The 12,511-nt window shown below is 37.3% G+C and overlaps 2 protein-coding genes across 3 annotated transcripts; one reads left to right on the top strand and one right to left on the bottom strand.

Moving 5' to 3' along the window:
• The first annotated feature begins 476 nt into the window (after nt 1-476).
• LOC120250565 (lipase-like) lies at nt 477-3,313 on the top strand. The gene is made up of 8 exons (XM_039259392.1): nt 477-927; nt 1,055-1,149; nt 1,253-1,356; nt 1,460-1,560; nt 1,667-1,770; nt 1,871-2,308; nt 2,384-2,515; nt 2,883-3,313. The coding sequence occupies exons 1-8, from the start codon at nt 685-687 to the stop codon at nt 3,046-3,048; spliced, it is 1,383 nt and encodes a 460-aa protein (XP_039115326.1). The 5' UTR covers nt 477-684; the 3' UTR covers nt 3,049-3,313.
• Nucleotides 3,314-3,449: 136 nt separating this feature from the next.
• LOC120250563 (serine/threonine-protein phosphatase BSL1 homolog) lies at nt 3,450-12,511 on the bottom strand. 2 transcript variants are annotated; one of them, XM_039259391.1, is made up of 21 exons: nt 12,225-12,511; nt 12,072-12,132; nt 11,388-11,466; nt 11,202-11,281; nt 10,999-11,093; nt 9,986-10,085; nt 9,333-9,402; nt 8,678-8,779; nt 8,345-8,426; nt 8,085-8,255; nt 7,073-7,229; nt 6,751-6,985; nt 6,499-6,669; nt 6,140-6,378; nt 5,597-5,681; nt 5,410-5,508; nt 5,142-5,341; nt 4,988-5,063; nt 4,596-4,731; nt 4,383-4,522; nt 3,450-3,958 (listed from the first exon to the last, which is right to left on the bottom strand). In XM_039259391.1, exons 1-21 carry the CDS (start codon nt 12,421-12,423, stop codon nt 3,875-3,877), a joined length of 2,661 nt encoding a protein of 886 aa, XP_039115325.1. In that variant the 5' UTR covers nt 12,424-12,511; the 3' UTR covers nt 3,450-3,874. The 2 variants fall into 2 exon arrangements, with proteins under 2 accessions (XP_039115325.1, XP_039115324.1); XM_039259390.1 differs by having other exon boundaries at nt 6,751-6,994.

Below are 12,511 nucleotides of genomic sequence, written 5' to 3' on the forward strand. Positions count from 1 at the left end.
TTCCTTCATCCCTCTCTCTTTCAACTCCCATTATTTGTTCCCATTTTTCCAAATGAAAATCTAGAAATATAGAATATTGAAATCACTAATCTAATCAGTTCTTAAAGATCAGAATATATATATATATATATATATATATATATATATATATATATAAGCAACACCAAATATATAAATAAAAAAATGAAGAGATTAGTTACAAAATAAAAAAATTAGAAAGAAAAAGAAACCAGACCCCCACAATTTTTGGTAGACCCTCCAAAAACACACAACACACAACAAAACATGTGCAAAACACAAGGGAACAAAGCCATTGAGGAAACACAGGACACATAGGCATAGAACACCACCAATGCATTTCAAGAAAAATGGGAACATGAGAAGTATTCTCAATCCTCATTGGCCCACCATCTTCCCAACTTATTATATATATATATATATATATATATGTCTTCCTCTCTTCCTAATAGGCCTTTCTAGATTCTTGTTCTACTTTGTCCTCTTAAAAGAAGAAGAAGAAGAAGAAGAAGAAGAAGAGGAAAAGGAAGGTGCTTTAGGTGATTTGAAGGAAGATAGAAGAGGAAAAAAGCAAACTTTTTTTTTTTTGGTTTTTGGTTTGTGTTTTCATTTGGTTCTCTCTTTTCCTCTCTTGTCTTGAACACATAAAAAGATAGTGGAGTGAGAATGGGGAGGTTGTCTATTGGTATCTTGGGGATGATGGAGCTGTATGTGAGTAGTATGGTGCATTTGCTATATGGGTTCTATATTTTTAGCACTGCTGTGGCTTGGGACATGTCTCAGAGCATCACAGGGCGCTTTAGGCTCAGCAACAGCAATAATGAGAGGCAGAGTAATGGGACTGTGCCTTTGGATGGATCAGTGCCTCCTATTGTGTTGGTTCATGGCATCTTTGGATTTGGGAAAGGGGTAATATATATGTATATATATATATGTGTGTGTGTGTTTGATTTAGATTGATGCTTGTTGTGTTATTTGGTGGTTTGTGATGATGGATTAATGCTAAAGTTGCTGGCTTTTTTCTTGGTATTGGCAGAGGCTTGGTGGGTTGTCATATTTTGCAGGGGCTGAGATGAAGGATGACCATGTTCTTGTTCCAGACTTGGGGTCCTTGACTAGCATCTATGATAGGTTGGTTTGATTGTGAGAATATATATATAGATATAAGTTTGTTTTTTTATTAGATTTATTGGATATTTAGCATGTTTATTGGGTTTTTTTCTCTTGATTTTAGAGCAAGAGAGTTGTTTTACTATTTGAAAGGTGGGAGGGTGGATTATGGAGAGGAACACAGTAGAGCTTGTGGGCATTCAAGGTTTGGTAGGGTTTATGATCAAGGTGAGTAAACAAAACATCTTTTGAAGCTTTTCTTTGTTGATGTTGAAAAATCAATATTCATGGTTATTAATCTCTGATTATTTCATTGTTTATATATATACAGGACACTATCCAATTTGGGATGACCAGCATCCAATCCATGTTGTTGGGCATTCAGCAGGAGCACAGGTCATTAGAGTTCTGCAACAAATGTTGGCTGATAAGGTACCTAAACTTCACTTCTTCTTTATTTTAAAGTTCAATACTTTTGATTCCTTTCATTTGGTGAATTTAAAAATAAAATCTCTCTTTTTTTTAAATTTGTTTTTAGGCCTTTGAAGGCTATGAAAACACTAATGAGGATTGGGTGTTGAGTGTTACTTCACTCTCTGGTGCTCTCAATGGAACTACAAGAACTTATTTTGATGGAATGCAGTAAGTCTTATGCTAATTTATTTATATATTTATTTATCATTCTACAATGAATGATCTATGAATGATCTTGTATGATATTTCTCATTGTCGATGATCTTAGGCCGGAGGATGGAAGAACAATGAAACCCATTTCTCTGCTGCAACTCTGCCGAATTGGAGTGATAGTTTATGATTGGCTGAACATTTCATGGCTAAAGAAGTACTATAACTTTGGGTTTGATCACTTTGAGATGGAATGGCGAAAGGCCGGTGTTTCAGGCCTTGCTGATCTACTCTTAGGCAATTCCGGACCTTTTGCTTCCGGGGATTGGATTCTGCCTGATCTTACACTTCAAGGTTCTCTCAACCTTAATTCTAATTTGCAAACTTTTCCAAACACATTCTACTTCAGTTATGCAACAAAGAGAACCCGAAAGTTTTTTGGTGTAACACTGCCTTCAAGTCTGCTTGGTATCCATCCTTTGTTATTTATCAGAGTCTTGCAAATGACCCAATGGCGCCACCCTTCCGATGTGCCTCTGCCTTACAAAGGTTACAGGTCAGTGAGGTTCATTGTCTTTATTTATTCTGATTTTGTCATGTGAAAATGCTCATGATATATAAAATGCAACAGAGACGAAGATTGGGAAGACAATGATGGGGCATTGAACACAATTTCAATGACTCATCCTAGGATACCAGTGGAACATCCTAGTCATTTTATCGACGATGATTCTGAATGCCATCCCTTGCAACCAGGCATCTGGTTTGTATTTTGTTTATTTATTTATTTATATGTTTCAGAGGAATTTCTTAACAGTACCTTTTTTTTTTTTTGTTGAAATCATGATTAATTATGGGAATAAATGACCATCTACCTACTTATAGATATATGATGGAACCTTGTCATCAATGCTTAATTAAACATGCATGCGGTAGTTGATATCTGATAAAGACAAACAAGAACAAGTTTTTATTTTTCCTCCTTGGTACAGCTACTACTTCTATAGCTATTAATTAATTGCAAATCCTTTTCATCTTTGTTCATTCTTCTGAGCAACATCTTCATTTATTTTATAGAGTTGAAATACTCAATTTGATTATAATGAATGATGATTGGGTGGAATTCACAGGTACTACAACAAGATTGTGGAAGCAGATCATATATTTTTTGTCATAAATCGGGATCGAGCCGGAGTTCAATTTGATGTTTTATATGATAGCATCTTCCAGCGCTGCAGAAAACATTTATTCAGGACTACTTCTCCACCAACACTACCTAATCAGATCATCTCATAGCCTTGTGTTTCTTTTTTAGTTTCACTTGCACATAGAAACAACAAAATTAGCAGTAGTAATCAAGTCTCACTGAAGAGTGTGCCCCAAATCAGAGCAATGAAGCTGTTTTTTTCTTTTTCTTTTCTTCTTTTGTATCTATATGCAGACATTTGTGGATATTCAGGCAGTTGTATCTCCCCATAGTCTTTGGGGATAAAAAAAAAAGGTAAAAGGAAATTTAGGTTTTACAAAAGTTAATGATGAGATGAATAGTTACATTGAATGACTCTGTTCTCATGTTGTGAATTATCAATAATACCTTTGTGCTGGGTAAGTTAAATTTTATTGTAAAAGAAACCTGGTTAAAGTGATAAATTTGGACCCAGTGAAACATACTATTTCTAATAAACATCAAAACAACGTCTAAATGAATTTAGGGCTTCTTCCATATTATGCCTTTTTCTTTTGTTTTCACAACAGCCAATGTAACAGTTGTGATAATTTACAAGGATCTACCACTCTCTCTCTCTCTCTCTCTCTCTCTCTCTCTCTCTCTCTCTCTCTCTGTGTCTAAGCTCAATGTTAAACAACTAAATACAATAAAAAATCATGTACACTGAATATACATCCAGGCTTCAAAGCACTAACACAGACAACACAAAAATTTAAATAGTATACATAATGGAAAGAGAGATTCCACATGATGTTGATCCCCATCCTGCTTATTGTGGGTAATTGCTATGCTATGAGTATTCGTTCATTCACTCTGGCGAAGGGAGGATCGCATGCTTGATTTCGGTTAGCAGGTATTCTTGGGAAAACATAGAAACACTTTCGCGCTTGCAGACTATATGTAAGCCAGAGAACTTCGGTCACTTGCTGATTGTGGACGGCCTCGAGTCGGTGTTGGTGGCCTTTGAATGTTGAGCTCCTGAAAAGAATATATAGTTATGAGTGACAAATGCAAGCAAAGCATTACAAGTTCAACGCGAAATTAAAATGAAGATATGAAGGATTAACAACATACAGTTAATGTCCAGTTCCTCCAACATACAAAGTCCGGACTATTAAATTAAACATGCTACTAGAGATTGACCATAACTCCCCCAAACTCCGAATTGAGAGATAGTTTTGATGACTGTCAGCTTAAACCAGTAAAGATTAATTTGACAAGCAGGGGTTTATCATGAAAACTAAAAGCTACTTGGTCAGTAGAATAACTTGTGCAGCTGAGGGTAGATAATATAGATCAACCAATTTATGTTATATTTTCATGTAATTTGACAACAATGATTTATTATTATCATTATCATCATCTTATCCCAAAAAAAAAACAAGCGCTTCGCATGTCTCACCTGCATCCATGTATCTTCCAAAACATGCTCAGGGGATGACTCGGGTGAATTAAGGGGTGGTGGCAGTGGATGAATCAATTTTGGGACCACAACTAATCCCCTGCCAATCACAAGAATTGCCCCAGCGTTGTTTGCAGTACCTGATGACACACATATTAGCATTTGAAGTGTTTATGATGTAATCAGGCTAATCAGGCAACCATGCAAGATTACCACAATAGTTGGTTGCTGAAAAGACGGTGATCAGCTGCCCATGAGCAAACCGTTCAAATCCATCCATCACACATTCATGAGCTCTTATAATGAGTTGTAATTTGTTTCTTTTGCAGAAGTCAGAGACCCGGTCCGGCTGCAAATTCAACATGGCATCCCTTTAAAACAAATCCTTCTTGTTATTATGTGACAGGTCAAACAGCAAACTAAGAAAACAATAGCAAAAGCATGATATAATAGACAACAATACCAAATTATAAACATTCATAAGACCCATGTTATAGTATAGCAATTCCCATTTCAAACCTTGCAGTGAGGGATGTAAGATTGTACTCAAGGGAGCAATGAAGAGGGCATCATAATCACTAAGAATCAAGAATTGAATCGCTTACCCCAAATGTGACCAGGCCAGGACCCCTGGCATTTGGTCTTAAACCCTCAACACTATCATTCTCCGTAGGGTCTGACCTGCAGCAGGAAGAACATCAAATTAGAAAGGAGAAAATGCTAAGTGATGATGAACGGATGAAGTGTGAGAGGGGATACCATAGGAGGTCCATTAGTACAATGGACCCAACATCCATGGTGATAGGCCTTTCAAGTTTCTCTATTTGCTCTACAGAATTTATAGACCTCCCAATGCCACCATGCATGCATATAATTTTTTTTTCTATAAGAGCAGCAAGGGGCAGGGTATTGAAGAGCTGATTGAATCGAGTCCATGCCCATATTCCATCATTTTCACCCTACATCAATGTGTGGAATCAAATATTTAGTCTTTACACCAATAAAACAAACATACTATACTCCATACCATTCTCTCAATGCATTCAAGACGAAAACCGAAGAGAGCATTAATGTCAGCAGCCTCATGGTTTCCTCGAATCAAGTGGATATTCTCTGGATACTCGATCTGCATAGAGTTTTTATGCAGATGAAAGAGAAGTCCATTATCAAAGAAAGCAAGTACAAATAAAATAATTTACGTAACAAAAGATTACCTTAAGAGCAAGAAGCAATGTAATAGTCTCCAAACTATGCTGCCCTCTGTCGACATAATCTCCCAAAAACAGATAGTCTATATACCTGAAAAGAAATGTTGATGTCTTTATACAACTGGAAGAGATCCTTTAAAACACAGTTAATTACCATAAGTTTTGTAAGCTTAAACCAGACATGGCAAGGACAAAGTGAATAATGGATTGATAAAAGCAAGTGGAGGGACTCATAAAGGAACGTCAAAGATGGCTTTGACTGGAACTATGCAGAAGGACTAGAAGTTTTGTAGCAGTTGTAAATACAACTATTTCATAAGAATTATAAGTGAAAGATTTATAAAACCAACATAAAATATATAAAAGAGGCAGTGATTTGCACAGATCCCCCTTGACATCGCTATGAAGGTTATATGCAAAAAAAATACCTGCCTTCAACAGCTAATCATCAGAAAAACTAACTTGAGAAGATGTTATGTTACTAAGCCTCATACAGCATCATTGCCTAATCCTTGACCAATAAGGCCACTAATGAATTATTTAGCTTACGTGATATCTCCGGCAGTTGAGGGGAAACCATATTCATCAAATAATCGCATAAGATCACCAAACTGCCCATGTAGATCACCAAATACTTTAACTGGTGCTTTCAACTGAAGAACAGTGGGTTCCTGCATGAATATCTGCTCAGCAGCATAGCAAAGTTCACCAACTTCATATGAGTCGAGAAAGAAGTTTCTATTAGCAGGAGCTTTCCAATTCCTCGGCCTGAGCAGTAAGGAAATAATCTGTAGCCAAGAAATAAAGTTGCATTATAAGACATAAAATAAATAACAGAATTATCATCATCATCATCACCATCACCATCATCATTATCATTATCATTATCATTGTTTTGTATTACTCACTTTTTTATGCAAACCCAGTGGAGACTTCTGCCTGTTCAAAGCCCGCTTATTGGAATAGGCCTGGTCAGCATTTGAAGGATACATTCTCCTGCTCTCATTTTCAAAGTGATCCAAGGAAAGTTGTCGCACCAATCCACCCAAGTTGCCAACAGCCTCTTTAGCTATCACAACCTGTAAAACAAGGATAGTTACAGAGATACAAACTTGAAGAAAAGGGCAATAATATCAAATATGGAAATAATGGTATCATACAGCCCGAGGGTGCAGCCGGACATCAGGTTGAAGAGGACCAGCAAGACCATCATCTGAGGAGGCATCCATGACTTGTGACTTATCTTCAGCATCAGGAAGAGGACCATTTCTATCTGAAAGGTCACTGTCCGAAGAAACTGATGATGCCTCTTTTGCAGCTAGCCAGGCAGCACTAACAGCCTCAGCTTCAGCAGCAGAAGCCGCAACCAATGTATCAATTGATTTCTGATCCATGCTGAAAAAACTAAACAATTTTATTAACTGTAGAATTCTCTCAGCATAAATTTTGCAAGCCTAAAAGTAGTAGAAAGTAGTAGAAAACCTCAAACCATCAGAGGCTGGATTCAATCCACTACGCACAGGAGACGAACTATTATTCTTATCCTGATTTGTTACGGATGGAATACTATACATGTTTGAAGTGATTTCAGATGAAAAAGGAGAATTTTCAGCAACAAGAAGATCATCAAGTAATACATCTGCAGAAGATAAGCACAAAGCGAATCAGTTCATGATAAATACTTATGATGAAGATCACAGTATATTATAGGCAATTTAATGGTTTGACAAATATACATCCTCAGGCAGACATGCATAGAAGAAACTGATAAATTGTAAATGGTTACTTCTCAATGAAATTTAAGAATAAGGGCATAAAAACTCTCAATAATAGACAACCAAGAATTATCCTTCCCAATTTATCAGGTTCATAGACAAAAGATATTAGGGAAGTGCTTCACCAAAGTTATTCTGTGTACCAAAGACAATAAACTATTTACAGCATGCCAAATTCTGATGACAATAGAATTTGGTTTCCTTCTGTTAAAAGAATAAAGGAAATTCAATATGCCCCTTAATGTTCCTACACAAAAATGAATGTTATACAGAAAGATCTAACGTAGATGCCTTTTGGAAGAAGTGTAGTCATCATCTCAGAGCAAACAATACGCTGTATGAATTGACAAGTATCATGGTATTTCAGGAAAAAAAAGAAGGATGCGGTAATCATTTGTTCCCATTTACAAAGATTTAAGCAAAAAATCTTCCAATCATTGAACTTTTGATTTCATGTAATAAATGTCTCACTGGCAATGGTATATGAATTAATATAAATGTTCAACAATAGATCACAATTTATGAATTAGTTTCATGTGAAACATTCATCATAAATGACAAAAATTTGAGGGTGACATTGCTGTCTACATTAAAAAAGTTAGGGGAAAAAAGCTGTTTGATCAATTCATCTGTCAACAACTGCCAAGCCTGTACAGCACTATGACCAACTGCAGAAAGAACCGGTTTACTAGGTAATGCAACATAGGATTTGTACTCACCTCCTTTTAGACCACCAAAAATGAATATTTGAGTTCCCACTGATGCTGAACCATGACGGCACCGGCGTAGAAGCTCCAGAGAAGGGTCAAGATCAGATGCAGATTTGTTAACACGAGTTGATGTAACAATACCGTTTCTATCCAACCACACACCAGCAGCAGTGTCCAGAACTTCCAGCAAGAAGTAATAATGTTTAGAAAATAATTTTTGCAGATGATAAAAAGTAGCAGACAAGTATAGCAAGAATACCATATGATACCTGCTATGGCGCCTTCACCTTCAACGGCCCGCCCCCCTTTAAGGACGCCTCCAGTAACATGCAATCGAGCCCCGACGAACACCTGCTCAGTTACACAGATATGAGGAGCTGAACAGATTGCTAGTGAAGTCAGCAAGCTTCAATTATTAGCAGTAAGCATGATGCTTCTGCTCAAACTAATTATGAGTAATACTTGGACTTAGATCTCTGAGAACTATGACTCAGTAGGGAAGCCTTAAGACTGATGTGTATGCTCCAACATTAGTGTTCATAACACCAAACAATGCACAACACAACACATAGTTCAGTTCATGATGACAATAAATCGCTTACCGCTTCATGTTGATACCTTGGTGATGGAGACACCCCAGGAGCCAGATTCCACTCCCACTGGCCATTTGTATGCATAAGCAGCCCATAAGCATCTGAAAGCGGCTGAAAAGGACATTCACTGATGTTCATAAGAAAGTGAGCTGAAAACAACCAAAAGGGCATTCACTAATGTTCATAAGAAAGTGATCTCCAGAACTTGGATAAAAATCAGGAAAGGATCATTCAGACACACTGGAACTCATTCTTTAATCAACTGATCACACCGTACCAATTCTGATTCCCACTAATGCAATTTTCAACCAAGAGTTTACCCTTAGGGCCTTGTAGCACTCAACTCATCCTGCACATTTTCTTTTCATTTTCTTTTGTATTTCACACTAAAGCCTCTTCCAGCACAGAAATTCAATCTAAACAGAAAGTTCATTCAAATGTTTTTAAATAAACTCAGAAGTGCATTAGCATTGCATGAAAATTATATTGTAGTTATGATTCACAATGAGATAGACACTCCAAAAACAACAACACTCCAAAATTTTCTTGGCAATGATCACAAGTTACTATTCCACAACTTGAGTTGCAAGGCTGAAATGCATGCTGTCTGCTCAGAAAAGAGTCAAATCATCTACCAAAAGAGAGAAAAGATACAGAATTTTACCACCCCAGAATGATCTCTTCCCCCACACAGCAAAAGCATGCCATCTGAGCGAGCACTAGCAGTAGCATACCTTCCAAAAAATAATAAAAAAATTGAACACTAATAATACATATTGAAAAAAGTCGTAAGCACAATGCAGCTACTCACAAGAGAATAAAACAAACCATGCGGCTATGTATGGTTCCACACTCTCCATATAATAAGACAGCAAATTTATAGGTCCTATGACCTACTATTTAAAACATATTCAAGCCTACAAGTCATGAAAAGATAATGCCATGTAGCATCAAACATTCTTCACCATGTAAACTGTAAAGCCAGAAATCAATATTCCAAATATCAAGAGCCAAGCAAGTTGCAAATTAAAATTAGATATCTTCTCATGTGGTAAATTAGAATATTGACTTTTCTTTCTTAGCCATCCCCGCTATCAGCTAGAAAGTTTAAAAATATATCAGATTGTCAGAGTCAAAACAGATATATATTAGCAGAGCCTACTGATGGTTGCCAACACTTTAACAATGACAAAAAAAGTACACTTTATTTTAGATAACCCAAACAATGCAGTTAATGATAAATACAAAGTCATAATTGTAAGATAAAAATATGGCATATACTTTAAAAACCCAAATTCAAATAAATTGCAGGCTCACATTCTAGCAGATGGTTTGTCGCCTTCAGGGTTGAGTTTCTGCCATCTATATGGTTTCTGTGCAGTATCCAAAGCCCAAGCATCAGAGAGAACCCTCTTCCCTATACCAAAAGCCAAAAGCATTTGACATTCAATTGTAAACTTTGAATGGCAGAGGCCCATAAAGCATGTGAAGCTATGTATTCTCAAACATAGACCACACAGAAAATCTCCAAGCAAAATAGGATGTGTTGCATGAAACCAGTACAATTGCCAGAAATTGCATTCATTAATGCAATATAATGATAGGCTACCATAAATAATAACCAATTGTTGATACAAATATATTAAATAAATATGTCTGATGATAAACCATGAGAACAGGTTTTTCAAAGAAAATTTTTCGACAAGTCAAAAATTTTGTAAGGGTTCAAATGTCATTATGTCAAAGACAGACTCTATTGGTTTATCTGACCAAAAATGGACGCGCAAGAGCATAATGGCAACCCTTCTCAGGATTATGCATGTACAGTGCATTCTATTTAGATTAAACATCAAAAACTCCTCAAGTCAATCAATCACACATACTGCAGAAATCATATTTATACACAATCATATTAATACAGAATGAGATATGGCAGATAGCACAGTCTGGGCTAGTTGGAGGTCACAGATGTGTTCTTAGCATCAGAGTGATGGTGGTGGTGATGATCATTAGACCATTGATCTCCATAGAACAAAAATTAAATGGTCGATCCCCAAAATTAAATAGGAAGTTCAATTTCATCCACAACAAAGCCATTTACAACACCTTTATAAACTAAATAGTAAGTTTCTAAACATAAGACAATAAGACTAGTATAGGTAGCTACACCAGCTGAATTGTTGTTGGAGTAAATAGTCGTTGATGTTCAGATTTAGGCCTTACTAATAGTGTTTCATAAGCACTTAATGCCTGTGAGTACTGAACAGACACCAAAGTAACCATCAAGACATACAAATAAAATACAATAAGACATCATAACATAGACGTACCATCATTCCCACTCACTGTAACAAGAAACCTCTGTGCAACCAAATCCATGGCATGCCCATAACGAGGTCCTGGACCGGCCCCTTGTACCACCAACCTACAGTAGACAAAATAAATTAACAGGCAGAAAATTCATAAGCAGATCCATAGTTGCAAAACAACGTGAACCAAAACGAGGTGAAATGTGAACTATTTTGTTCTTCACCTGTGCCACTTGTATTTATCATTTGTCAAGTCAAGGACATAGAGGTCATCAGTGGAATGCCCGGCAGGACCAATGCCACCCTGTTAGTATTTTAGCAGCCAATATTTTTATTCAAAACATCATTTCTAAGGATCAAAACAGTCATATGCAATGTAAAGACAGCAAAGAAGTTGATTCTCAACAAACCTGGAAAACTACCATAGTGCCAACTGCTGCTGCAGCATGGGCAGCCCTCGGAGAAGGAGGCTCCCCAGCTGGTTGGATCCTGCCAGGTTTTGGGAAAAGGAATCAATCCCATTTCTAATAAGTTTCAACTCAAAATTCAATCATAATGAAGTGACAAAAAGAGAAGCTTTTACGAGCAACAACAGCCGGTCAAAGAAAATAGAGGAGTAGCAACCAGTAGTTCCAAAACCAAATGACATTCATGAGAACCAAATTTCCAAACACTAAGAGATTAATGGGCAACTAAATTTCTTTTCTTTTCTTTTTTCCTGAAATGAAGGAGCATATCTGATCTACTCATTCAGGGCACCATGCAACTAAACCAAAAGGTAGATACAACACCTGTCTATTCCCACATTCTAAGGCAAACCCGTTCACAGATAACACAAGGATTCTTCTTCAAACAAGTCAACGGAAAAAATGAGAAGATCAACAAAATTAACAGGCTTGACCCATTCTCTGTGAAAACAAGTTTTCTCCATGAGAAACCAATTCATCCCCCACTTAATCCTAATTCAGACCCAATTTTTCTTCAAAAAGAAAACGAGAAATCTATTTCAAAACAAAGTATAATTCAGTAAAAAAAAAAACCAATAAAATAAACACATGTTAAGCAAAGAAGAAGAAGAAGAAGAAGAAGCAAACTTGGTCCATATCCCACTGCGCACATCATACGAGTGGACCGAATTCGTCACCCCAGCGAGCCCTTGACATCAAAACCAAAAACTCAAATCAAATCCATCCCCAATTTCCAATCCAAAAACGAAAATGATCAAGAACACAGATTTCTTCGCTTACTGATTCCAGGGACAAGGCCTCCACCCTCGATGGCGGTGGCGCCACCGAAGAGGATGAGACGAGGGCCATGAGACTTGGTAGGGGCGACGGCAGTGAGGGTGTGGGCACAGCGGAAGCCGGGGGCGTCGGCATCGTTGGCCCAGGTCCCCGGCGCCGGCTCGTACTTGGGCGCCGGCACGAGCCAGGCCTTGGATCCCATCGCGCAAGAGAAACAAGAAGCCGAGAATTCGAGGAGGTCGTCGTCGTCGTCGTCGTATGGGATCCGACTACCACTGCTTCAACTACTA

This window comes from Dioscorea cayenensis, chromosome 19 (genome assembly GCF_009730915.1).
Source record: "Dioscorea cayenensis subsp. rotundata cultivar TDr96_F1 chromosome 19, TDr96_F1_v2_PseudoChromosome.rev07_lg8_w22 25.fasta, whole genome shotgun sequence".
NCBI classification, from domain to species: domain Eukaryota; kingdom Viridiplantae; phylum Streptophyta; class Magnoliopsida; order Dioscoreales; family Dioscoreaceae; genus Dioscorea; species Dioscorea cayenensis.

Coding starts and splice junctions, on each gene's coding strand:
- LOC120250563 (XM_039259390.1), bottom strand. CDS start 12,423: ATGGGATCCAAGGCCTGGCTCGTGCCGGCGCCCAAGTACGAGCCGGCG. Junction 10,086..10,998: donor TACAGTGAGTGGGAATGATG/GTACGTCTATGT, acceptor CTTTTGGTATAG/GGAAGAGGGTTCTCTCTGAT. Junction 6,995..7,072: donor CCAGCCTCTGATGGTTTGAG/GTTTTCTACTAC, acceptor AAAATTGTTTAG/TTTTTTCAGCATGGATCAGA.
- LOC120250565 (XM_039259392.1), top strand. CDS start 685: ATGGGGAGGTTGTCTATTGGTATCTTGGGGATGATGGAGCTGTATGTG. Junction 1,357..1,459: donor TGGTAGGGTTTATGATCAAG/GTGAGTAAACAA, acceptor ATATATATACAG/GACACTATCCAATTTGGGAT. Junction 2,309..2,383: donor CTGCCTTACAAAGGTTACAG/GTCAGTGAGGTT, acceptor AAAATGCAACAG/AGACGAAGATTGGGAAGACA.